General features: G+C 40.1%; 4 protein-coding genes across 4 annotated transcripts; 1 reads left to right on the forward strand and 3 right to left on the reverse strand.

Annotated features, from left to right (window-relative positions):
• Positions 1-210: 210 nt before the first annotated feature.
• Positions 211-1,818, reverse strand: mid1ip1l (MID1 interacting protein 1, like). Its single transcript, XM_030764787.1, has 2 exons — positions 1,719-1,818; positions 211-1,115 (listed from the first exon to the last, which is right to left on the reverse strand). Exon 2 carries the CDS (start codon positions 1,021-1,023, stop codon positions 535-537), a length of 489 nt encoding a protein of 162 aa, XP_030620647.1. The 5' UTR covers positions 1,024-1,115; positions 1,719-1,818; the 3' UTR covers positions 211-534.
• Positions 1,819-2,481: 663 nt separating this feature from the next.
• tspan6 (tetraspanin 6) lies at positions 2,482-7,471 on the reverse strand. The gene is made up of 8 exons (XM_030766391.1): positions 7,286-7,471; positions 5,869-6,057; positions 5,243-5,317; positions 5,055-5,150; positions 4,526-4,681; positions 4,075-4,158; positions 3,793-3,877; positions 2,482-3,531 (listed from the first exon to the last, which is right to left on the reverse strand). Exons 1-7 carry the CDS (start codon positions 7,370-7,372, stop codon positions 3,809-3,811), a joined length of 756 nt encoding a protein of 251 aa, XP_030622251.1. The 5' UTR covers positions 7,373-7,471; the 3' UTR covers positions 2,482-3,531; positions 3,793-3,808.
• A 482-nt stretch (positions 7,472-7,953) lies between these two features.
• Positions 7,954-18,461, forward strand: srpx2 (sushi-repeat containing protein X-linked 2). Its single transcript, XM_030764882.1, has 10 exons — positions 7,954-8,363; positions 11,444-11,533; positions 14,287-14,478; positions 14,646-14,822; positions 15,561-15,684; positions 15,775-15,896; positions 16,173-16,352; positions 16,636-16,769; positions 16,904-17,025; positions 17,282-18,461. Exons 1-10 carry the CDS (start codon positions 8,240-8,242, stop codon positions 17,460-17,462), a joined length of 1,446 nt encoding a protein of 481 aa, XP_030620742.1. The 5' UTR covers positions 7,954-8,239; the 3' UTR covers positions 17,463-18,461.
• sytl4 (synaptotagmin-like 4) lies at positions 18,443-26,729 on the reverse strand. The gene is made up of 17 exons (XM_030764881.1): positions 26,665-26,729; positions 24,616-24,776; positions 24,083-24,298; positions 23,733-23,842; positions 23,342-23,456; positions 22,908-23,033; positions 22,580-22,688; positions 22,353-22,455; positions 22,087-22,193; positions 21,853-21,957; positions 21,343-21,521; positions 21,000-21,102; positions 20,413-20,574; positions 19,990-20,092; positions 19,778-19,889; positions 19,449-19,660; positions 18,443-18,731 (listed from the first exon to the last, which is right to left on the reverse strand). Exons 2-17 carry the CDS (start codon positions 24,723-24,725, stop codon positions 18,589-18,591), a joined length of 2,115 nt encoding a protein of 704 aa, XP_030620741.1. The 5' UTR covers positions 24,726-24,776; positions 26,665-26,729; the 3' UTR covers positions 18,443-18,588.
• Between the last annotated feature and the right edge of the window lie 902 nt (positions 26,730-27,631).

Genomic DNA, 27,631 nt, shown 5'->3' on the forward strand with positions numbered 1-27,631 from the left:
CTTGTCTGAATTCAAAAGGTAATCATGCCTGTGTAAATGGGGGATAAAATAACCAGCATTCAAATCATTTTTTCAAAACCCTGTATGACACGGTACTTTTTTTTAATAAAACAAAAAGAACCTGAAATCAGTCTGAACCAACTGGTTTTGATAAGTCTGTACTTTGAGCACAATGCAGGATTCTTTTAAAAATTCATATTTAACCAAAAGTTGAAACGTACAGCCCTTTATTTGAAACCAGAATAGCCATTACACATTACGCTACATATGCCAGTGGTAATGAAACCCATCTACAGTTTTCATTAGTCAAGTGGGCAGAATGTGGAAAGAACACAGAAGGGCTGGAGTAGTCACTGCCCTGACAAGAGAGAAACAAAATACAGATCACAGGGTTGTTGCTCCGTTCAGGCAAGTGGCTCATCCCATTGGATGCCAGAGAACACTCTAGAACCTTCACAACAGTTCACCAATATCCCATGACCGCCTAACTGAAAACACCTCTACAGTAGTCCATGTTAAAGATTTGTCCTGTTCCTATCTTGTCAGGCTTCCCCCACCAATTTCTCTCTTGTAACGATTAGTGAGGTGGTCTGCTTGGACTGTGAGTTTAGACAGGACCCCAAACAGTCCACGCAAGTGGTAATGAAACTGGCTCTCCAAGTCTGTGCCATCCTCTGGTGGTACCCCAGTTATCTGCTGCTCCTCATGCTTGACTGCCATCTCAAGGAAACTGGCTCCACCACTCATTTCTCTCTTCAGAAGGCCCCATTCCATATCATTCTTAAGGGACTTCAGCAAAAGGTAATGCTCATACATATCCCTCTGCTTGCTGGGGAAAGTAGGCTCGTTGTTGTTTTGACTAATCTTGGCACCTTGGTTCTCTTGCTCCTCTAAAGGTACATCCCGCAGCAAACTGGGCACCATAATGGTCTCATCCATGTTGTTGGCTGCCGCGATGAAACGGTTCATCACATTGAGCAGGGAGTGCTTGTTGCAGTAGGCGTCGTTACTGATCTGCATCATGTTTAGGCCTGGGGTAGATTTTGTGGTCTTGGAGGATAGCGGGTCAATGTAAGGTTGCGTGCACGGACAGATGTAAGGTGGACTGGACCAAACTGCAGGGAGAACAAGGAAACCATTTCATTCATTTTTTCCCCCAGCCAATTGTAGACTTATTTTACAGAGAGCCGGTAGTCGGTTCGGTATGAAGAGAGCCAACTGAAAACGGGGCACACAGATCATAACCTAGCATTAATAGCCATTATCCATCTGGCGGGTTTACGGCAGGAATAAAGAATATTACTGAGTACGCTAAAGAGAAACACGTACCACAGACTATTACAAAGCAATGAGTCAACATGTATTTAACCAATATATCGTACAGCCGACGCCCTGTAAATACCACGAACACTTAAAATGTGGCAGCCTGAACGTCCGCTACTTACGTTACAAAACGAAGCATTAAAAGCTTAACCAGGTTACGCAACATTCATGACTAATATAATTAGCCTACATCATAAAGATCACTTCTAAGTAGCTAACGGAAGCACTTTCGCATAAGACAATGCCAATGCAAATACATAGTGTACCCCGTAACTACATGGTTTGGGCTTGGATATATGGCACGCTGCCATCGATTCGGTTTTAACCTTGCAATTCAGTTCAGGAAAATACCCGAACACACAAAATTGAATTCCTACAACATGTAAGAGACAAACCTTTAACGGATGATTGTAGGACAAAATGCAGATGTCCGATGGCAGATGACGAGGTATGATCTTGTTCGTGCTATGCAGGCTCTACGAATCAACAGCCTGGGAGAAGAGAATATCCTTCCTCAACCCGATAAGACGATATCATAGGCTTTTATAGTTGAGACCCGTCCAGGAAAAAAAGAAAAAACACGAGTTGGCCAATGGCATTAGAGATCAAGCCCATCTGACTGACAGTCGTAAGTACCAATCAGCAGAAACTGCCCACAGGTTTCTCAACCCCAGTCAGTAACAGACAGCTCAGTTCAGTGGAGCAAATTTCAAATCGTAGGCGAATTTCACTCACTTCTAAAGAAAGTGTTTCACTCTTTACTGTTTAATTTGTTCTTCTAGACAAATCCTGTTTTAATTGTAGATACTGGTTTTCTAAATGGATAAATTTAACAGAAATAGTCAATATATATCCAAGATATGCACACATATGGCACTTCAGTCATCTAACGTCAACTTACAGTATCTAGTAGGCAAATCCTATGTATTAATACCCGTAACCTTTAAGATATAATGTACCGATTTTCAGTCCTTTATTCCAACACGTTAACGCAACTGACATAACGTGCAGGACGTGACGATGCCTTCCCAAAAGTGTATATGTTGTTAAACGACGCCACCTAGCGTCCCCTATATGTTGTTGCATGTTATGTAACTCGAACGTCAAACGCAACACGTTGCATCGGTACCGACAGCATGAGAACAATGTAGTCAGACGTATATGAAGTTCAGTTTATTTATTTCTTTATTTTCAAGTACTTTACATGCTGTTTTCACGAATGAAAAGCAGGCTGTTAACACTGACATCAAATTTTAAGTATATGTATGTTTTAGAGAGTGTACATGCTCCAAAAAAGTTCATTTCTTAGATGGACATACAGTAATTCACCATGAAACGTATTGAGAAACGGTCACAAACAGCCTTCTGCAACTCCACGACCCGCCACAAATGCTGTTTCTGGATATAAATCTTGAATATCCATTGTTAAATATGCGTTTTCTTCCACATCCACTCCCATTTTTTACTCTGATCTGCAGTTTTGGTGGTAAGGCAGGCCAGAATCTAAAAATTTCATACCGTGGTGCTACAAAGTCATATTAGTGTTACAGACAATATACATGTTTTCCAGCTTACTGTGTAGTCAGGTCATTCATGCACTCACACACAAAAAACACAAATTATGGTTATGCTACTCTGTACACGCAATTAATTGAAATGACAACATTTTGCTACAGAATTTCAACTTGCAGCACAGAAATCAATGGTATTATATGTTGGCACTGGAAAAGTGGAATATGGTTTCTTCAACTGGTGAGTACAAATATAGTTGAGGCAGAACCAAAGTTCTGTATTTGTAAAGTGACACCATTTGTAATAAGCATGGAAAATGGATGATACAGAGTTATACATCAGTCCACAAACTAATCTAATCAAGTCTCAGTCACTGGATTCCTCTAGGCAAGAAATATCAGATACAACTTTCAGACAGAATTGTAAGAATCTGTTATCATTTTAACCACTGTCATACGAACTATCCAGCATTTAGATCTAAGTGATTATAAAAGTGAGATCCCTTATGATTCACATTGAATTTTTCCCTTCCACCTACTTGCCAATAAGAAAAGAGTGTTTAAAAAGCAGCGGGAAAATGTTCTAAGAATTAAAAAAAAAAAAAAAAAAAAGGATAACTAAAGCATGAATATGAAACATTAAAACTAAAGGGTGTCCCTTCACGAGTGGATCCATCTTGGAAAATCAGTCTGTATCCTAAAAACAAATTAATTAAAAAAATGTTGCTCATCTCGTGAAAACAATTTTAAAGAAGAAACAAGGAAAATGGGGGTTAAGATTATTTCCTTATTTACACCCATTCTGTTGCACTAAACAGGATTACAAATCTACATACAGGTTAATATGAAAAGAAAATACATTAACGTAATTAGGCAATGGAACTTTAAATGTGAAATGTACAAAAGATATTAAAAAAAACCCCAAAACATAAGATCTTAGATTTTTCCCTCTGTGTACCTGTGTATGAGGACTGTTAAACCATTTCATACTGGTTGTTGGTGATGTATCGGGACAAACAGCATGCCAGGAAAATTCCAATTAACTGCAAATCAAAGAAAAGATTCCATCCAAAAAATCATGCAGACAATAGGAGACACACAAAATAACTTCACGTGACATTTGAATCACTGAAATGTAAACGGTACGCATAAAATGGCTAAGGAGACCAATTCCCCCCATATCTACCCATACTTTAGCAAACGTAAGTACAGTAAAAACTCTGGAATAACTGCACTGTACCTGGAAGAATGCAATTCCAAAGGATATTCCTGCTATAATGCCCAGGTTAGCCTCCATCACAGATGTCACCAAAGAGAAACAGCCCTAGCATTTGGGAAAGTACAAACAGCAAACCTTTAAGTAACAGAGACTTACAAATCCTAAAAGGCGACAAATATCCTCTTAAACGCACACGCTCAAAACCTGTTACTGTTGAGGAGCTTATAGGATAATAAGAATCATAAACTGTGGGTTTAAGTCCAACAAGCTGAAAACAAGCTAAAAAAAAAAATCATACAGTGATAACTTTTCACTACCATAAAGATCATAAGGTTCTCTAAACGGGAGCTTTATCTGAGCTGCACATGTGGCCTTTTTAATGGGTCTGGTGCAAAAGTTCCATCTCAAACTGGATGGACTATGAAGTTATACTATACATTTTGAGGGTACCGACTGATTGTTGAGCTCTGACCTGATGGTAGACCACTGTTTCAGCCAGAGTCATGTTTTTGAGGGTTTCTGTGTTGCATCCGGACGACTGGTTACAGCAGCTGATTGGGATGCCAATCTGTTTGTAATATTCTGTCTCATTCCAGTCCGTATAGCTCTTCACCCCACAGCAATGCAGCTACACACACATACGTAAACACACAGGTACACACACAATGAAAGGGTTAAAACAAGACATAACTTTGTATTCTGTATTTGAACAACTTCAATTTATGATCAGTTCAAGCAAATCACTGGCCAGGACAGAAAAGAGCTTTTCAGACTTGTTCAAATGGCCCTCAAAATCTGTGCGGTTAAACTGTAGTGCAGTTTCAGTGAGGTTCCTCAAAAAATGTATTTCATTAAAAGACACTATACTCAGAGCTGGATTTTTGACATTTTGTTAGGTGTTACCAAAACCTGCTTAAAAACCTGTGCATTTCAACTTCAGTTTTACCACAAGAAAAAGAGATGTTATGTATATAGCTAGAGGAAAAAAAGGAAACCCTCACAGTTCTCTGGATAGTGTCCACTGCTTGGCTTTTTGAGTCTGTGCTGTTGTAGGACTTCACAGCCTTACTGTAGACATCACCGAGTATTGCTTTGATCTGCAGGGGAAAAAAACCATCACCAACAGGTTTACAGCTGCCAAAATAGGTTCATTTAAAAACATTGTATGATGCGGGCTAGAAAATCTCACCTCGTGTCTGAACACAAAGCCAGATATTCCTGCCACCAGTTCAGCTAAAAACACCAATGTCAGGAACATTGCATACTGAGAAAAGATAGGAGACAATAAAAAAAAAAGAAACAAGCCATAGAACATGTGAGATAAGAAAGATAACAACATTTATATGTGCAGTTTTAACATAGATTAAGCCTAGCTGAGAAATTAATTTTAACGTAACTAGGCCTTCTCCATATTCTCCAAAAACCTTGCACTAGACTTAACTCGATGATGATAAGAGATGACACACACAGTGCTGCGGAACAGTCCACAGTACAAGACTGATGTCACAAAAAATCTGTTTCTTCAAGTGAAGTGGCAGAAGTGACAATGACTGCTTATTAAACAATACAACAGAAGAAAATTCTGGAAAAATTAGGTTTTGATTTTAATTTTTCCTTCCTCTCTATGCATTTTGGCAAAACAACACTTTCAAACACACCATTTTAATAGGTCCGCTTCTCTGCATTTGCACAATTCATATGTACAAGACCTGTGATTTTTTTAAAATAAGTGTACCAGCTAAAGATTTTTTATTTTATTTTAAGTGAGCATTTAACATAAACATGAGTATTCACACTGCTTTATTTGTCACTGACCAGTTTCAGCATCCATGGACTGCCACGGCAGGTAGCGAAGCAACCAAACAGGCCAAAGATGACGATAATGGCACCAGTCCCAATTAGGACATATGGAGCATTAGTGCTTTTTTCCGAGGCCAGGGAGAGGTAAGCATCCAGACTAACCTTTCCCCATACACCCACTGCCAACAGGATCACTCCCGTGAACTGAGCGTAAGCAAAAACAGACGAAAAAAGGGAAAACAATTTTGCAGTCAGACAACACTGGTTTCTCCACCTGAAATGTGACAGTGATTTACAGCTTGCGGCCTATTGACTGTCAACGCACACTTCGTAATTATGTTTATCTGATGACACTGAAGTGCCACAGCCTTTTAACACTCAACAGTAATAAAGAGCTTGGGATTGTTTTTAAGGTGTTAGCAGCGTTTTCTCGTATTTGTTCTTAACAGCACTACGCTTATGCTTCTTTCCACTGCACCGTTACATTAGGAACCGGATCTAGTTCCACATATGCATTGCTCTGTGTTTGTTCTTTTACGCTTCTCTATCTAGACGCCACTAGAGCTATTTGCGTGGAGCCACTAAGACCATCTGGCCCTAAACAAATCAGACCTCAATAAATCGCAGAGATAAAAATATGTCGTCTTGGACTTCGAACTCACTAGGGCCACGTTAGACACAGAATTTGTATTAGAAAACAAAACTAAAAATCTTTTCGGTCGACGTCTGACAGAAACGAAATGTATCATACCTCATCATAAGAAATGACGAAAATGTAGGATAAATAAACATGACTGATTTGACGTTGCATCACTTACTCCGAGGCAGATATTTCATGAACATCGCTGCTCAATATTTTAAACACGGTGTATTTTCGACGGAAGCTCTATATAACAATGAGAGCTCCAATAATTAATCCCGCTTGCTATTCATCTAAAGATGACTGTTTAAAGGAAAAACGTAACCCATCAAAATCCTGATTAATAAACCTTAGTAAACAAAGAAATAATTATCAGCTATTAGACAGCATTATCTTAAAACCTAAACAGATGCTAAGTGGAAACCGCATCCACATCACCAAACATTAGCCAACGATTTAGTGGATCACTTCACAAATCAGAGTTGTTGCGTTGGCAGCAGAGGCTTCATAAAATAACGGAATGGATTAGATACAAATTGAAGTCAAGACAGCCACGAACAAAGTCATCTAAAAAGTTCGGCTGTTCAAGTGGGCGCTGCGTAATCACGAAATATAAATGACCTTTTAAATTGGCTACAGTCAAGCAGCTGTTTCTCCAAGCTCTGGATACTTTGTAGCTTAACTTAGCCCATTGTTGTTTGTACACACTCGCTAGCTTAGCTTAGCTTGGCTTGGCTAAAGGCTATTTTCTTAATTCTCATTATCTTAGTCCGTTAAAGAAACACAACTTACCCAAAATATAAGACTGTAAGAAATTAAAAAAGTCTTAAGACAAGTTATAACTGGCTTAGTTTGAAGTCTTCTTGATGGCGGAGACATTTTAATTCCCTAGTTAAACTTGCAGAAGAGCTGTAATGCGTTGTTTCGGGCCGAGAGGAAAACTTTGGGATTCCCTTCAGATGGCAAACTTCGGAATTCTGTTTTAACTTCGAGAGGAGTAGGAGAGCGGAGAAAGGAAATGTCGTAGTTGGTGAAGGTTCGATTTTCCGGTGTGGATAAAGTTATCGTAAGGGCAAACTCAGAACAGCTAGTTTAAACACATACAACTGTACGCGTGCTATGAAGAAACTTCTTATCAAAACGCGAAATAATAAGAGGTCTTAGAAGACATTTGTTGAAAATATAGGTAATTTGTCTGTTATGACAAATAATGTAACAGAATTTTGATTAATATAATAATGCCTTTCTAAAATCCCACAAACAGTGTAAGCAGGCTGTGTTATCAGTCCCTTAATTTGAGAGTTAATATTGAACATTTCATATATTTTATATTTTAAATGTCATATTTCGTCGTTTTGCATTTGGCGTCACATTAAAGACAAACTGTCGACTGAAATAGTATTGTTTTAATAGCCTTAAAGGTGAACGTCCTACATCACTTAACTCTGTACGCTTACTTTCAGTACTGAAACGAGAAGTCGAATCGCAAAGTTTAGTAGGCATAATTAAATGTCTGAACGCTTGTAAAAACAGCAGCATCAACACCAACAACCACCCTAGCGGCAATCCAATGAAGTGTTCTCAATAAGTGGAAAAGTTCTGCGCCGAAAGTTGGATTAACGTGACGAGAGTGGATCTCGGATGACTCTCGAGGAAATCGTCCGGACGTCACGACTTCACCCGCAGCTCGCGCTTATTAGAGTTTAAAACAGTACAAGTAACCGTGCGTTGCCTCTCCGCCCGATAATGACGAGTACACGATGCATTAGGATCGGCCCGCTCCTACGATGTGATACAAAACCACAGTTCTTCGCTCTTCTGCTCTTTAATTCGGTTTTCATACACTCAGCATTGGGACTCAATTATGGAGGTAACTTAAAAACTTTTTTCCTGTAGTTTGTCATTTATGTGGCGACCTTTTTTCTGCTCTGTTCGTGTTAAGACAACCCATTTTCTGTTTAATTAACCCATATCGATACGTTGCCAAACCTTGAGGTTTACACCCTGATACCTTTAAAAAGATCGTGAAGCGTCATTTGAGGATTCATGCATTATGTTGGATATGGCAGACAACGGGAGCATTATTGTGGTTGCTTATGAATTCAAGGCAACCAGGAAATGCCTCCACCACCGCAGTAATAAGATGCTTATTAGAAACAGCCGTCCTTAGATTGGTGTCAAATCATCACGACAGAATTTATGAGAACTCACTGAAAGCCAGAAGAGAATGCACCGTGTCCCTTATCTATGTCTGATATTTATTTACAATAAAAGAAAGTATGGGAAGAAAATGTATTCACCTCTTCGTCCACCTGGACTGTTGTTCGTTTTTATTCTAGGCACATTGGGACATTATAATCGAGATTCTCAGTTTTCTTTTGTGAATGAAGCTTTGTATACGTGTATGAAGTATGTGACAACATCTGTTCGCTTCCATCGATCAGAACCCTATATACTTTGCTCTGCGCTGTCTCAAAATGTTTGTCTAGTTCTTGTGTTACGTACACCCTCAGAGCCATCTAACTTTGTTTTGGCTTCATTTTAGCCAAAAGAATCCGGGAAATGGCAGTCCCAAAAGGAATTAAGTTTAATATGTATGTAACTGGGTTTACATGCTTATGACAGGAAATACAGTGACCTTACCTTAGTTGAATGATGAGCATATAATATCCTGCTTCATGTCTCTCCTGAATCATCACAATTCTCAGGTTTAAAAACAGAGAATCTCTTGCAAACTTATTGGGGGGCAAGGGTCCCCCTGCAGAAAATATGTATTTAAAAAAAAAAAAAAAGCATATAACATTGCTCTTATAAAACATTTAGCCCATTAAACTTTGATGATGGGATCTATCTGACAGCACCTGTATTTTCTGCTTGAAACCCTTTACTCTGTTCACCATGTCATCACGTCATCCAAATCTCAACCCTTTGTAATTTCAGCCCCACAACTCTTATCAGTGTCAAATTACTGAGGTTTAGTGCACCAGCTGTAGGAGAGCCCTAATTTGACCTCTGTACAGATGGTGTGTTAGGGCACCTCAAAGCCCGTTACACTGTGTTACCTTAGAGTGAAAAACAGAATTGCAAAGTCAAGTGAAACCTTTAGGCCAGGCTAGTTTGACCTGCCTATCGGTCAAACTAGCTTTGCATGATTATGTGTCCAATTGATTGAGAAGTATAAAATGGTAGAAGCAGCGTAGTCACGCATTCATAACCTCCACTGAACATTAAAAAGGCAACCCCCCCCCCCCACACACACACAAATATTCAAAAATGTGTAACAAATGTAGAAATAGTTTACTTGGACACTGAAACACTTATTCATCCATTTGGATCTGCTGTCATGGAAAAGTGGCATAAGCAAGAGTATGTTTTCCAGGTAAAGTAATCAGTCAGGCTGACCCACATTAGAGAGGCTGAGTTATGTCAGAGTCTGGGCATTTTACAGGTACTTAGTCATTGAACAAACTGCATTGTTTGCAACTGGATGGTCAGTTTCAGGGGTTGCCTTGGAGACAGTGGAAAACTGGCACTCAGGGTGTCTGAGATGTGATGTTGGCTATGACTTTTTATGGTGTCTGTATGGATGTTTACAACGGGAGTTTATGTATCTTTGTTGGCAACATAGTAGCCTGCTGAAGTTGAAGATTGCTCACATTCTGTTTGAATATGGGAGATTTCACATTCTGTTTGAATTCGGGAGAGTCTCTTTGCTCATTCTTTAATCTCCTTCTTTTGCTCAGACATGTTCCTTTTTCCACGTGTGCTAAAGGTGTCTGAATACATTAACTCTGGTTCATGTTTATGTCAGTCTTGTGAAAAATCTGGCAGGCTCTTCTTAGCATTTGGGAACAGATTGTTGTAATATATTCTGGTATGCATTACAGTTGAGGCCTAGAGGGAAATAAATCCACAGTTTCATATATTTATTCAATGTAAACAAAACACAAATAAAATCATATTTTTTTTTAATCTGTACTGCTGCTGAACAGTATGCAAAAGTGAGACGTACTGAATATATACAGTACCAGTCAGAAGTTTGGACACACTTTCCCATTCAAGTACTTTTGACTGGTACTGAATGGCAAGTTTCCAAGTTATATAATAAGAGAATACTCCTCAGAGGTTACTGCACTTTGTTACACTTTTGCATGTGTTTGCTTAGGCTGTGTCAGCTGTTCACATTTTAACTTTGATTTGATGCGTTTACTTTAAGACTTGAATGCTGGTGAAAATGAAAGCCCCTTTTCTTAGCTATGTGGTATGAAAGTACTGAGAAAACACTAAGGAGTTTTATGTATATTAAAGAGCATAGACCACACTTGCTTGGAAAGAATGACGATGGAGACTGTCTGCAATGGAAACTAAAAGAGGGGGATTTTTTTTCCCTTGAAGTTTGAAGTCACAGGGTGTTGATGATTCAGTGAAAAAGGAACTTAGTTGACCAGTATGTGGGAGAATAATCTCCTGGTTTTATAAATGAAAATATGGCTTCCCTAAAGACAACTGTCCTTTCCATGAACATCTGAACAGATTGCATGAACAGGAAATAGTATCCATGCCTTAGGGAGCCATTATGGTCCTCAGAGTGTCTTAATCTTGAATTCAGGTGTACAATACTATATCTAATCCAGAAAATGGAGAGCCCATAACATAGCCAACAAACAGAAATCTTTTCAAAGAACCCAATGTCTCCTTGACTGTTTTGTGTTTCTCTATGCTGGAAAAAGAAAAGAGGCAGTCTCTGTTTATGCAATACTTCACTCTTCACGGGAGTCTAATCACATTTTCAGTGGAAAAATCCCGTAATAGAATGCAGTCTAAACCAGAACAAGGTACAAGGTTTATGTAAGAAAAAGAGAGAAAAGCAGTCTTCTACACAACAATTTATCATACAAACGTCCTCTAAGTCTACAAAGAATTCACAGTGGTAAATGTTCTTATTTTCAGGCTCTGAGAATGTGGACCATGGCAGTTATAATGAGGTTCAAGATGTGTACGAGGAAGAGACCTACTCTGCACCACAAATGGACTACAAAAGTAAGTCAAAACAGATAACAAATACTTATAAAAATGTTTGCAGTTATTTACAATGAAATAACTAATATTGTGGGAGTAAGACATAGACAGGGGTGGATAAAATACTGTAAACACCAAAGTATCTATAAATGTCTGGTAACTGATGTGAGGATTTGCTATCCTTTGTCTCTATAACCCGCTAAATGCCTCTTAGAACATTTATCTTTCAAGTCTAGTGAGATAGTGCCTGATTATTTAAGAACAAAAGCCTTCAGGTCTTTGAGGGATGAAGGAAGTGGAAATCTGCTCTACTGTCTATGCTCCAGTGATTCTGATAAAGGTTCAGTGATGTTTAGATTTGTTGACCGGGGAGGTCATCAAGGCTGTTTGACCTGGTGACTTGATGAGTCACGAAATTCAATTCATCCAATCCATTTGGGTTGTAAGTCTCCAAACATAAACCAGATTCAGATGTAGGAAAAAGACCAAAAAAAATGTCTTTTTCCCCTCTGCTCAGGGGATTTTGTGCAAATTACACAAGCTATGTGTTTTTGTACACTGGCCACAGTCACAAGGGGTTTCCAAAAGACACTCATTCTGTAAACATAATCTTTTGAAGCTCACAATGTACAGTCTTGTTAAGACTAGGTCAAAAGGGGTGTAGATTAAACTCTGGTGATTTTTGAGTTTTTTTCTTTTGTGTTTTTTTTTTTTTTTAGCAGATGTTCTTTTGAGTCTGCTTTAACAGTTTAACAGCTTAAATAGTGATTGTCTATTCCCTTCATTTACATTCTGCTGTTTCTGCTGTCAGCATTCAGATTCAGTTTTTTTATCTGGTGTTTCCACTATTTTTCTTATTCCCTCTACACTTAGTGACTTTTTCAATCATGAATTCTAAATCTGATTTGTACTTCTACCACTCACTTCGAAAGACCTCTGTAGTAATGAAATCATTTGAGCGCCTTGTGCTGTCCCGTCTCAAATCTACCGCTGGCCCTCTCCTGGACCCAATGCAGTTCACCTACAGAGTCAACAGGTCTGCAGAAGATGCCGCTAACATGGCCCTTCAGTTCATCCTTCGGCACCTGGATTCTCCTGGATCATTCGCCAGGGTCCTGTTTGTGGACTTTAGCTCTGCATTCAATACAATTGTCCCTGCTCTGCTCCAGGACAAGCTCTCCCAGCTGGACGTGCCGAACTCCACCTGCAGGTGGATCACTGACTTTCTGTCTAACCGGAAGCAGTATGTAAAGCTGGAGAAGCATGTCTCCAACCCTCGGATCATGAGCATCGGTTCCCCTCAGGGCTGCATCCTGTCCCCCCTGCTCTCCTCCCTGTATACTAACGGCTGCACCTCTAGTCACGATTCCGTCAAGCTCCTGAAGTTTGCGGATGACGCCACCCTCATTGGACTCATCTCTGGTGGGGATGAGTCCAGCTACAAGTAAGAAATTGATCATCTGGTGACTTGGTGTAGCCAGAACAATCTAGACCTCAACGCTCTAAAGACAGTGGAGATGGTAGTGGATTTCAGGTGCAATTCAGCTCTACCCCCCACCCTATGACTCTGCATGACTCCCAGGTCAACACAGTAAAGTCTTTCCGCTTCCTGGGCATCATCATCTCCAAGGACCTCAAGTGGGAGCTGATCAAAAAAGTCCAACAGAGGATGTCCTTCCCACAGCAGCTGAAGACGTTCAGCCTGCCAAGGACAATGATGTTGTACTTCTACACTTCCATCACTGAATCCATCCTCACCTGCTCCATCACTGTCTGATACGCTGCTGCCACTGCCAAGGACATGGGCAGACTGCAGTGCATCATCTGCTCTGCAGAGAAGGTGATTGGCTGCAATCTGCCAATCCTTAAGGATCTGCATGCCTCCAGGACCCTGAGGCGGGCAGGAGAGATTGTGACCGGCCCCTCCCATCCCGGATATGGACTTTTCAAAACACTACCCTCCGGCAAGCAACTGAGGTCTATCAAGACCAAAAGTACAGGCTACAAAAACAGCTTCTTCCCCTCAGCAGTTGAACTCATCAACAAGCCCCCTGACCTCCGCTGACGGACACTCTGCCTTAACATATATATATATATATATATATATATATATTTTTTTTTTCTTTCTACCTCCCCTAATTTATTGCATTACAGCTTCTTAGTATTAATGCACATTGCACAGCTTCTGCACTGTTTTTTTTTTTATCCTTGTCTGTTTACAGTATTTGATGCTTGTATTACTACTGCACTTTAATGTTTTGTTGTGTGGAGTGCCATCATACCAAAAAAAAAAAAAAAAATTCCTTGTAGGGGCAAACTACTTGGCAATAAAGTAGATTCTGATTCTGAGGTATTTTTATGTAGTAACTACTCCTTAACTCTTATATCTATCTTATATTTTTATATTTCTACATGTCTGTACATTTCTATTTATTGCACATGTATGTATATTCCTTTATATATCTCCTTATACTACCTTTATATTTTATATTTACCTTTTATTGTTCTTTCATTATTATTATTTACCTGCTACTTTTTGCAAGTTGAGCTGGCCCCGAGCCCAAGAATTTCATTACTGATAATGATGTCCACATTGTTATCTAGTAAATGACAATAAAACTTGAAACTTGTATGTGGCCCCATGAAACAAAATTTACCAATCATAGAGTTTATATGTAGGATATATCATAAAATGAGATGCATGATATATGAAAGATATATTTGGAATATTATTGTTCCTGGATGAGATCTTAAAATGTTACGTTTGGTGACAGATCCCCGCTGGTGTCGGACTCTGAGTTTGCCCAACGGAGAAGTGGCATGTTCCTCTCCTCGAGGTGGAGGCTATACTAGCACTCTTGGTACACGCTGTTTGCTGTCCTGTGACCGTGGTTACAGACTGTTGGGCAGATCATCTGTGCAGTGTATGCCCAACCGACGCTGGTCTGGTGCCAGTCACTGCCGAAGTGAGTGGTACCACAACTACTGATGACGTAATGATGAAGCTGCATGCGTGAGTGCAGCAAAACACATGAAGATGACATTCTATAACAGACCACACAAAAAAAAATATTCAAATGTGCTATTTTTTTATAGCTCTTATTTTCATTTATGTTCTCTTTGTACCCATTAGAGATTCGCTGTCATGTACTGCCTCTTATCATGCATGGTGCGTACAGTTGCACTCATGGCTTTGTGGCAGACTCCAGGTGCGACTACACCTGTGCTCCAGGTTACCAGCTGGAGGGAGATCGCTACCGTGTTTGCCAGGATGCAGGGAAGTGGAGTGGGATAGAGCCGACATGTGCAGGTACAGCTCTAAACATATTACATTTAAGCAGCCACAAATGCCAGCAAATTCACTCTTAAGATCAAAGTAATGATGTCTGATGGTCTCGTTTTGATGTAGTTTAAGTGCCACAGAGACTCCAGAGGATGAATCAACAGCAATTACTTCTTTTCTGTTTTATATCAAGTGTATATGAAATTCATACGACATGTAATTATTCATAAACTGCACTAGTAAATGAATTAATAATTACATATTCAGTTCATTATTATTCCAACTTTGCCATCTCCATGAGTTGCCATGTTGCACTAATAAATGTCAATGGAATGCACTGTAGGAAAATGGTGCAGCTGCATTTGATTGTACAGACCTATATCATTAGTAGATGAATAATTACAACAGAAAAAAACAACTTGAAGTTGAGGTCTGTAACCTGTCTTTTTTCCTTCATAAGCTTTTCATCTACAGTGTTTAACATTTCATAGGGTTCTGATTCTCATTTATTTTATTTTTGCCCCGTAGGGCAATTGCCCCATTTGAACCCTGCCTTTGGGCTTCAACCCAAAACAGTCAGAGGACATTTTTTTCCCCAAATCTACAAAAGCTTTGCAAAATTCTGTATCTTGTTTATTAAGCCAGTGATGAAACAAGGTCACTCCCATAGAGGAAATGTAGATTAACAGTAATTTATTTCCAGAGCAAAGAGTGGAAAAAAGATAAACTTCATCTTACTGTGCTTTCAAATGTGTTCTGTTCCAGATCATGAGCCTCCAAAATTGAAATGTCCTTTATCTAGAGTGAAGGTTGCTGAACCTGGTAAACTAACTGCCCGGGTGTCATGGGACCGCCCTCTTGTCAAGGATACTGCTGACAAAACACTGGAGTATATTTTCTGCCTTACTATTAAAGTCCCTTCCATCCTGTGCCTTTTCATGGCAGGGCTCCACAGACCACTCTTTGTGTTCTTTTGAAGGATTTTCAGAAATGGACCAGAGCCCGGTTCAGACTTCACTGCGGGGATACATGTGATCCGTTACAAAGTATACGATCAGGCCAAGAACAGAGCAGCCTGCAAATTCATAGTGCGGGTGGAGGGTAAGAATGTACCTCTTTAGATTTTATGGTGTTTTACTGCCATTATATAAAAAATATTCACTATATATAAAATATTCACTATATAAAATATTTCACAAAGGATTTTATCTACTACTACTACTACATTTCCTTTTACACCACAGAGGACACAATATAGACATTATACTTATTTAATAAATTAATAAAATAATTTGCTGTTCTACTTTTACTGGACAGCAGGCAACTCTAGACTTTGTATTACTAATTCAGAGAGTGGTAATGTTCACTCCCCACCAGTAAAACGGTGTCCTGCACTGAAGCCTCCTCTCCACGGCTACCTCAGCTGCTCATCTGATGGGAATAATTACGGGGCTGTGTGCGAGTACCACTGCGAGGCAGGTTATGAAAAGAGAGGCACATCAACACGTGTTTGTCAGTTCAACCGCAGCTGGTCTGACAAAGCAGCTGAATGCCTCTGTGAGTATCAACCACAAGCAATGTAGGTGTACTCTCTCCAGTTTGAGAATATGTTAATATCTCATTTCTTTAGTGCTGTTGGACAATTATTCTGAAAATTGGAATTTTGGGTGCATGCCGTGGTGCGTGATCACGTATACGTTTTTGATGCACTTAAGAGATGTATTCTGTAGTCATGTACAACATTTCAAATTTGTCTAGTGAGCTGAGAGAGCTGCAGGACGATGGGTGGGTATGTTGTCTCTCATCTTGGTTTGATTAGCGTGTGTGTGTGATTGTGTAGTGATGCAGTTCAAAACAGATGTGAGGACGGCCGCTGCTCTTCTCGACCAGTTCTACGAAAAGAGGAGGCTTCTCATTGTGTCGACTCCACACGTTGCTAATCAGTACTACAAGTTACAGAATATCATGCTACAGGTGAGCCGCGGACACCTGACTGAGCCGTTGAATGGTTTACATTTGCCTGGAAGAACACGTGTACAGACAGGCGATGTCCTCTAGAATCTTCCATTAATTCTCATATTGTTACTGCTGTCGATATTGACTCAAAGAGGGCTGAATGCGGTCTGGACCTGAGACACGTGACAGTGATCGAGTTGTTGGGTAGTCCACCCCGTGAGGTGGGCCGTATTAAAGGCAGTCACCTGGACTTTGAGGTCATTGAGGATCTCAGGTAAGAAACACTGATCTGTCTGTAGCTGGATCTAACCAACATTATTAAATTACTCCTAATAAAAGTAATATCTCTGACAATCCCTAACCACGCACTGGATAATATTCATTCCTGTAGACTGTACAGAAAAAAAAGACCTTAATTTATTCATTACGAAATTATTATCGTGGATACAAAGACATTTACAACTACCTCATACGGTACAATGTCTAGAGTTCCATTCTCTCTCTCTCTGTATGTGTGCCTGTGAAAACAGGCAAGCTTTTAGAATCTCCAGGGCATATTTCACCATGGTGCTGGTGGATGAACACGGAGTTGATCGGGAACGTTTCATCAACCCCACCACCTCAGATGAACTCTATGCCTACATAGAGGATTACCTACTCACTGAAGAGGAACGAGAGAGGTTGGAGGAGAACAGAGATTTCTGTGAATGAGTCTTGCCACATTCATCTCACCTGTATTTAACAAAGAGACGGTTGTTCAGGGAGTAAAGCTTTATTTTGTAGAGATAAAAAGAAAAACAGGTATCCCAGCTAGAAGAAGCAGTGAGGACATTCTGTCTTTCTCCAGATGTATTCTACAAACAGAGCTTGTAGTGACTCAGATGGTTTTAAAGCCTCATAGTGCTTATGTGAACAAGATTACTTAAGTCAGTTGTTGATGTTAACATGCGTAATTTCATACTCTTATGGTAAGCCGAAACAAGCGGATGGAAGACAGATATGCAGCGGCACCTTCAGCAGGCTTTGCTGTTGTTCGCTGATGTGTCGTTAGGGAAAAAATCAGGTGTGTAACGAAAACATTTTAAAGTATTTTGAAATAGCAAATAATTGCTACTCAATAACAATATCAAAAATTGTCATTTAAATCTTTATTGTGGAGTTGAATGTGTAAGAGTTGTTTTAATTGTGGTCACAGGATGAGGAAGCGGTACGCCTGGAGATTTTTAGTTTTTAGTTTTTCAGTGCGCTATGGGTGAAAAAAAATGTTGTGAAATACTGATCTAGTGCACAGCAATGACAGCTGGAATGTTTCGATTTAATTTAATATTTATTAAGAGCAGAATAATTTGATATTTCCATAATGTAAAAAAGTGCCAGCATGCTTTAATTTTAGGTACAATATTGATCACTTTTCAGAAGTGTGAGACCAGCATTGAGGGAGACAGTAGGATAACTGCAAACGAATGCACAGCTAAAATTGAATATTTTAAAACCACAAACTTGTATGGCCCGAAATGTAACAAAATTTGCAGTGTTTTGCAATGCATTCTGAAACACCAGCTCCTCTCTCTTGTGCATTTAACAAAAATTTTGCATTAAACAAAATGCATTAATATTCTAAAATAATGGAATATCAATAACCTTGGATAGGTCTGTTCATGGGATTGTGCATATGTCCTCTATAAATAAACTGTGTACTACTAAAATACACCAATGTTGTATAATGTTGCTATGTTCAAATGTTTATTTGGATAGTCATAAGGGAACTCTTTTGAGCCATTTTAAGAATAAACTAGTTTCTCACGGCCTGAAGTTCATTTTGGCATCGCCAGTGTCCTTACTTGGCCTTGCCCATGGAGGAGCGTAGTGGAAGAGTGCCCTCTGCCCATGAGTCAGGGTATTGCATCATCTTTTGCCAGAGAGAGACTTCCTCCCCTGTGGAATCTGTAACCCACTCCTCTTTGCCAGATTTGATTGTCCCTGCAGAAAAATCCTCATTCAATGACGACAGTCCACAGAGAAAAACTGAAAGGAAGCTACACCCTTATGCAAGATTAAACTAATATTCAAGTGTAGCTGTCCTTGAGGGACATGTTTACAAGAAGAACGTCTTTACATGTTAAACAGACAATGTTAAGAATGTTAAGAGCTAAAAGAACATGACTGTTGACACTCCTCAGCCCGAACTGTCCTTGAGATGACAAATTAATGCACAACATTACAGTGAAAGCTTTGAAACTGCACACTACACACATATTGAGCCAGTTAAATACTTCTAAGAGGACAGTCTCATGGAGAGACAGCTATAGGGAAACATTTTCAGCAAACTGCATCGAAACAAACTGCATAACTGATCAGACACTACAGCAAAACAGAAGATTTAACTTTTGTGAGGTCAGTAAGAAGACAAATTCTCCAATGAAATATGTTAAATATACGAATTATGTCACATCAAATTTTCAAATCAAACTAATCAAATTTTGATGTACATGCCACTTGCCATTTTTTTATTGCTCAAAGGCACGCTTCATCAAATTTACATTGTTTTTGCTGTGCAGCAGATAAACCCAGTTTTGAAAAGCATAGCTGCATTCTTCAAATATTTTCATCTGCATTTGTTTGGCTTGGCATTTCCCCCTTATGTCTTCTTTCCTGATTGGACGAATATGAGCCCATTAAAACCCTGTCTGTACTCACCTGCTCCTGAGCTCAGACGCACGCCTCCCAGGAAGTCATTGCTGGACATGGCTTCTTTGTCCCAGACAGTGAGCTCCAGACACATGCTCTTCAGCTGTTCCAGAGTCAGATCTTTGTAGACAAATGTGTGGTTGTACTGTGGGTTCAGTGTTTTCTTAACCACTGGAGTCTTCCTTTTCGCTGTCTTGCTGTTCTTGGCTGGCAGCAGATACCTGGATCAATATACCAGAGAGCACAAGAAATGGGAGACACCCAGTCGTAAATATGTTTGCCTAAAAAAAAAAAAAAAGTCATGAAATCTAATTCAAAATGAGACTTGTTTTGCCAACCCTTTCACAAAGGAATCAGATGTTCCGCCTGATTTCATGGCTGATAAATTCCTGGCCTCTTTAATCAAGACGTGCAGCTCCGCGCCATCTTCGGATTTGGATGATTTCTTGCCTGTAGTGGGACGTAAAAAAAAAAAAAAAAAAAGCTCTTAATGACTTCATCAGGGGTGCAACCGATAAGCGTGCTTGATTATTCATTACAACACACATACCTTTTGACTTCTCTGTGCTTGTCTGTTTAGCTGTAACATACTTCAAAGAGATCACCAACTCTCCTTTGTACTGAGCGAACACAGATGGAGGTGAGTGGGAAGTCTGTATGGGAAAATGGGGAGACAAAAGCAGTGTAAAGGGTAAAACGGAGCACAGTGTCATGACTCAGAGAAACTAACCTCATTACCGTGATTTAAATGAGCGGAAATGTGATCAGGCAGAGAACAGGTTGCAATTTCCTCTCAAAGATGAGAGAAGTAGATAAAGATATGACTGCCATTGTTTCCAAGCATGTCATACAACAGTCACTGGTAAGGCCCAGAATGAGGTTCACACATGTACTATGAGACTATGAATGTACATACACACACCGGCGCGCACACACACACACACACACACACACACACACACACACGTGTTACCTTTCCTCTGAGGGCTACTGTCTCTTCGTGTGCTAAATCAATGTTGTAGCAGTCCAGCGGTAACTCCACCTCTCCTAGAAATGCATTGCGACCAAAACGGTCATTATGCCAGACAGAGAGCTGGAGCGAGCGTGTGAGCAGTTGGGAACGATGAATGGAATACTGGAAAAAAAAAGAGGGAGGAGTATTTATCTGTCCCTAGTCAACAAACAGAAATGAGCAGAACAATGTGTTACGGTGAGGAAATGTGTTCTTAGTCATTTATTTCTGTGAGAACACTCATGTCACTACTTGTGGCCTTTGGATTTACACAATGTACAAAATGTTTGCCCTGTAAATTAAGAAAAGTAACTTCCATAAAAATCAATATTTGCCTGTCCATGATGCCTGCCAACAACAAAGCACTTATCTTCAAAGTCAATATTAAATCAATACGTCAGACGTAGATGCATGGACTCCTTTAATGCCTCCTCATCAGGAGGTCAAGTTATCTTTAATATGAATTACAGTTGACTCCAGATGTTCATCTATGCTCTTCCCATCTCATTTCAAAGCACTCAAGGCAATGGTTATTGTTTGTTCACTACCTTCAAGCTCTCATTGTAGGTGGGGTTGTTAGTGTTATGCTTTATGGAGGTTTTCTTCTTGCTTTGACGAGACTTGTCTGGGAGAAGGTAGCTCTTGACATACCTGCAGAATGGTAGTACAAGACAAGCAGCTGACAAGACAGGCAAACACTAGCTAACATGAAGAAAAAGATATTAATTGACAGTAACGGCCATCACAGATGACACAGCAGTGTTGCCATCAGTTTCCACTTTCCATATTAATGGTGCTGAATCCGGTCACTAATTTTCACTGTTTCTAAGTAACCGCTGAAATATAATCCCACTGCTCACTGGAGTATATTTGGCTAGGGAACACACTCACGGGTTGCATTTCTTTTTCACTGGATCAGCATACGCGAGCTCGCGACACCCTTTGACGTGAATACACAGCGTGTGAGACTTCTCATCGTAACTGACGGAGAATGTTATGTCACCGCTCACGTCCACAGTGTCATAATCTCCAGCCTCACTGTAAATACTCATCATACTGCCCAGAGTGCTCTGAAAGATAGAAAAGACCAAACAGCATGAGATGAAATCTACAGATAACAGACAAACAATGTCCAAAGATTTGTTTCAGTTGATGCCAACACTCTGGATTCACAAAAGTCCAAATTTCTGTCAAATGTAAATTCAACGACTTGGTCTGTCTGGAAAGGAATGAAGCGTGAAGTTACATTAAGTTGTGTTGTCAAACTCAGAGGCACACTGGTGAGGTGACTATTTTTAAATGTAGGCTGCTTGGCAAAACAAGTTTCAGTGTTTCTAAGGGCACATCAAATCACCTGTATTTAACTAAAAAAAACAAAACAAGAACAGTGTAAAAGCTTACAGAGGAGCTATGTAGACTCCCAGTGTTTCCAGCCACAGTTTTTCTGTGAATGTTCACCAAGTCATCAATGTCCTCCTCTTCTTCTTCCCCTTCTTCGTTATCATCCTGACACCAAAAGAAAGCACAACGACACGATGGCATGCTCATGAACAAAAGCCAAACCCAAACATGCAATTTCAAGATAAGCTAAATAAAAAATTTTAAGTCTAGAGGCTTTGTTAGAGATGCACTCACTTGTACATTGAGCCCTGGAACTGACTTGCTTCTGTCTCCCATGGAACCCACTGTATCCCTTGTACTATCTCCACGCAGGTCCAAGGTGGAGGTTGGTCTGTTCATATCTGAGTGTGAATAACCAATGACATAATTCATGATTAGGTATACATATATATATACATATACACACACACACATACACACACAGTGTCAATCCATATACAATCACTTGGCTGAGATCTTTGAACAAGAATATGTAGAGAAACAGGAAGGCCAAATGGTACCTGATATTTTGTGCACTCTTCGAACACTCTTCTTAAATAAACAATCAACATCGTGCATACTCTCGGGAATTGCATAGGCATTCATGTGGTGAGTTAAACTGGCCTTCAGGGACAGAAAACAGGACATAATGCAGAGCTGCATGTCATTGTGGATATATATGAGGGATAACAGATGTCTGAATGAATGGTACATATGTGGATGGATATTCAGATGGATGGATGCTCACAGTCTCTGTACCAGAGATGGAACTTTGGGGACTGTGGGTTTTGGCGGAAGCAGTCACACTGGAAACGGAAGAACCTGCTGGACTGGAACGGGGCATTACTGAGGTCTTCCTAATAGACAAACAAAAGAGCAGAGGAGGGCGACCATTCAGGATATGGGAAGGATAGTGATGTCATTCAGGAAGTTAAGAAGTTCTTCATCAGGCACAACATAATATTTCTGAAATCAAAATATCCTCCAAAACGCCATCAAGATGTTAGTGCCTTTAGAAATGTCTTCTCCATTATGCACTGGAAGTACCCAAAGGCTCTGTGTTATTGAGCTCTTACTGTGGCAGTTGAGGCGTGCTGCGGGAGGACTCTGTCTGGTAGCTGCTGAGGCTGCCTTTCTCCACAGAGTCCGTGTCACTGCGCTGCTGCTCACGCACCTCACCGTGGTCGGAGGCCTCCTGAGAACTAGCAGAACAGAAAAGAAAAACCCCATAGACAACTTAATCTGTAATTTCTCTCATTGTCAGGTGTCATTAGTGTCAGCACACGCCCCGTCTCTGCAGTCATGAGTTAAGGCAGCTGTTTTTGGAGAATATGTTAGAGGTTCAGGTCTGTTTACTTCATATAAAGAAAGCAGTTTATTGCTACGTAGTCACGCATGTTGAAACACTGCTAATGAACATCTTTGCTCTGTTAGTAAAAAAGAAACCCTGTTATAGTCTCTGGTGGCTAGGCTGAGTCACAATGTCCTCTCAGGGAATATGAAGACTCACCCCTTGTTTGCAGTCACCATGTCTTTCTGTCTCGGTTTGGGGACAGGAACAGCCTGGTTGTTGTACAAATCTGCACTATTCAAGAGTGTTTCTGCAGTAGTCTCTCGCTTTTTTGCTGATAAACCAAATTGAAAGGGGCAGAAGTTACGAAAAATAAGTCCAAGACAAAAAAAATCTAAATGTTTCGATTAGTATGAGCATTATTTAAGTTAAGTTTATGTGTAGTGCTGGGTTTGACTCAATAAATACACAAGAAAGAAACATAAACTGCCAAACACTAGAGCGGACATGAGCGATATGCTTCTCTCTTTCCTCTCTTCCTAAAACAACAGTGAAAGTTCACGTTCTTCTCTCCACACACAGGCTTCCTGTCTAGGTTTCCTGTACTCACTGAGTGGCCTGCTCTTGAGAGACTGTCTCACTATCCCGTGTCCCGGGACTGTGGAGAAACGGTTCACCTTCTGATCATAGAACCAGTCGCCTGAACTCTTCTTCAGGTCTCTGGTAAAACAAAACATGGCCCATGTTAAACATTAACTGTTCCATTAACTAGAGGAACTTTATTTTAACAGTCTATCCTGCTTCAAAAACAACGAGGGCTCCCAGTTAAGATGGCTTAAAACCCGGTTCATCAGTTGCGTCTTTCCCTTCGTGTTTGACACGTGACAGGCTGAATATAACAGAGTGTGTTTTAGTAGAAATCATTGCTTAAACAAAATAATTGAGAATGGGAGGACTTACACTTCTTTGGCACACACGCTGCAAACCCAGCTTCCATTGGGACGGACAAAGCGACAGTTTCGGCATACTTGGTGTTTGCATGCTTGGCACTGACTAGCATTGCTAGCTAAGCGGCCGAGTGGTTCCTGACAACGTCCACAACTCCTCTCACTGTATCGTCCACTAGCGCGCTTTGCTCCCTTTCTCTTGATGTCAATAAACTCTGCCTTTAGCCTCCTATAAAATACAAACTTGAGGTTAAACATGTCTCTAAGGTGTGAAATTGAAATTTCAAAAACTGACTAGCAATAGACTTTAAACTAAACCTTCAATTTATGATACAGCTTATAGTTCTAAGCAGCATAAAACAATATATACTGTGCCTAACATTCCTCATCTAATAGACAATAAGAGCGGAGTCAAACATGCAATAAGTAATTTGTCAGTTCTTCATTCAGGTCTGATAATGTTCGTGAAGAATATTAGCATTAGTCCAATGACAACAGTTAGCAGCAGACTGGTCTTTATAATTAAACTGGAGAGAAGATCCTCACTTCACACGCTGCTCCTCAACTCTCCTGAGCTCCTCATCCCTCTTCAATACCTCCAGAATCAGCTCCCGCTCTGTCTCCGTCAGGAAGGACAGATTTATTGTCTCCACCATACTTAACTGTCACACGCTACCGTTCAGGGCAAATAAAAAGCTGGGTGATACCTACAATCAGACCACAATGATATATACAAATACTTTTAATTGAAGATTTAGCCAATTTATACCAACTTGAGTGTTGCATATCTGCGTTTAGCATGGAATATGACAACAGCAGGATGAGTTTTGTATTTGAGGTCATTTTGCTGTTGTCTCCATCCCCTCTTAAGTCAACATCTATGTCAGTATACCAAAGGCATTAATCGGAGAGGGAATATTTTTGTGTGCCACCGAACATAAAAGAGACTCATCCAGACACCAAGCTTGACTAACACTGCCACAGTGAGGGAATGCATGTTTGTTCCTCTTTACATGTCTATGTGTGTACATTTGTTTATACAAACAGTGGAGGCCCTGCTGTTTGGAGAAAGGGTAGAGACTTGGAGGAAGGACAGCATCAACTAAGCAACAGAGTGACCTTTCCTTTTCTACCCATGAGCCTTAAGGCAGGGCGGAGGCTGCTGATAGCCTGCTAGAGGCTCTTCGTGCTTCTCTGTGGGAGTCTGCTAATTAAGGAGATGCTGATGGCACGCAGAGACACTCGACACAACATGCAGATCAAGAGCCGAAAAAAAATGAAACAATCCAACAGATGGTAACAGGTACACAGTTACATTCTTGCGCTGTATCTGAACTGGGATATTTGATGCTATAGAATGTAGACTGGTTTGGACTATTCAAAGAAAAAAAAAAAGAAAAGAAGGATTTTTCTAAAAAAGAAGTAGGTTGTTGTGAGAAGCTAAAATAAACAGGTAAACAGTGCGTTGTCATGAGCCTGTCATGCGCATACTTCAATATTAGGGTGAAATAGAAATTATGTAATTTCATGGCTTTAACATTTTCTACATGTGGGTCAGAGTGGCATGGGAACCAGACTGCGGCAAAACCACAGCTTGATTTACTGCTGGCACATTTGACAGTGTGGGTATTTAAGATTGATAGCAACATAGAATTTCTGACTAAAGCAAGCCATTTCTGGAATAAAGGGTTGTACCAAGTGGGTCGATGGAATAGGAACAGGAGGGGAAAAAAACCAAAACATGATCTCAGCTTGTCACAGAGTTTCCACCCACTAAAGATACAGTCAAGGGTGGAGCTGTGTGGTTTAACATATTTCAATGGGTTTTTTTAACCTGCTACTACCAAGCTCATGCGAGATCTTCTAAATTGTTTTCAGAACTTCTTAAAATCATTGATAAAAGCAGAGTGAAAGTATATGGGTAAAGGAGGCCATAAATTACAAAGACAATTTAAGATTAAAACTGGTGTAAGCTATCTTGGGAAACCCTCAGTGGCAAACTTTTCCTCATTGCTTAAATGCCTGAGGCAAAATTTTAGTCACAGTAAAGTGCAGAACACAAGAAACACACCTTAGTAACTCCAGGTCAGCTTTAGACTACACAAAATGTTTAAAACATACCAAGCAGTCTAGTTAAAGGGCCATCTCCTACAGCTCGACATGTTTATCTGTAATGTTGGTGGATATATTAACTGTAATATGGTGGATGTAGGCAGCACATTATTGCACTATTGTACTTCTTATCTGAACTACCCCTTGCCACCCTCAATAAAGGAAAAGACCATAGCGAAACGTAAGGACCTGTCTAAGTTCTGATATATTAAGCTTGGACGTACGTGGACAGCAAGGATCGGAGGACCCTGGTGCCATGCAGTCGAAACTGAAATAAACATCAGTGGGCACAATCACCCAGAATAACATCACATTTGAATATACTGTACTGGAACAACTGTCGGCCCTGCACAAATCTGGCTCATATTCAGTTCTAAAGTCATTATCCACGCAAGGACAGGAATCTGAGAGATATGCAAAAACTTAGCTCACGACAGATAATATTCGAAGAGTATTTCTGAATAAGCAAACAGAAATACCTACCTTGAGAGACGCAGTAAGCTTAAAGCAAACCCGATTAAGATAAAGCTTTTGAAACTAACAGAATCCCTGCCAGCAAATTAAGTGAGCAGAACGACAGCCAACAATTCAGCATGTTAAAATGTAAAAATCATCCAACCGCAGTCTACGCAGGACACTCGCCGAAAGGTTGCGGAACTCTCTCCCACCGTCTCTCCCTTACTGCGAACTCGCACTGTTGACACTTGGCGTAGGCAAACAGCCCTAGTCCCGGAAGATATGCAAACTTTTTTTTGGTAGTTGGAAAGCCGGAGAGCACAAGTCGTCTTTTTGTGAGGCAGGTGCAATGGACCGCTCATGTCTCATTAAAACGCGAAGCATACGGACATTATATCATGTTGCGATCATGATCGGATAAATTATAATGTCTCGTAAATAAAGAGGCTGGTACTCCACGAATTTTACGGCACGGGCACGAGAGTCGAACTATGAATGCAGGTTAAAGAATGACGTAAAAAGGGCAGAATTTTGTTGAGTGATGTTCACTCTCGTCTTGTCGCATATGTAAGACTATGCAAATAACCCATGTCTGCGTAATGACGGATTAATGATTCCCACCTGTCTTCTATGTTGATAAGAGCGTCTCCCCGACTCCGGAGAGAAAATGAGCAGCTTTTGGCGTTGCTATGGCGTCTTATTATACTTGAAAAACATGCTCTTGATTAAATGTTTTTCAGAAATCGAAATACTCTAAAGGTGTGCTACTGATAGAGAATACAAATTACCTGTTTGAGGACAAACAAAAAACTATGATTAATTTCTAATCAATTAGAAACATGTTACATAATTTTTGGGTGTGTGACTGATAACAATGGCCTAAATATTACGGTCTCAGGAGATATTCTTTCTTCACAACTGTGAGTATTTAACAGAATTTTGTTGAAAAGACAAACCATTCTCACTGCAAATCAAAAACAATTGTTTATTTCCA

This window comes from Chanos chanos, chromosome 2 (assembly GCF_902362185.1).
Source record: "Chanos chanos chromosome 2, fChaCha1.1, whole genome shotgun sequence".
Lineage (NCBI taxonomy): Eukaryota > Metazoa > Chordata > Actinopteri > Gonorynchiformes > Chanidae > Chanos > Chanos chanos.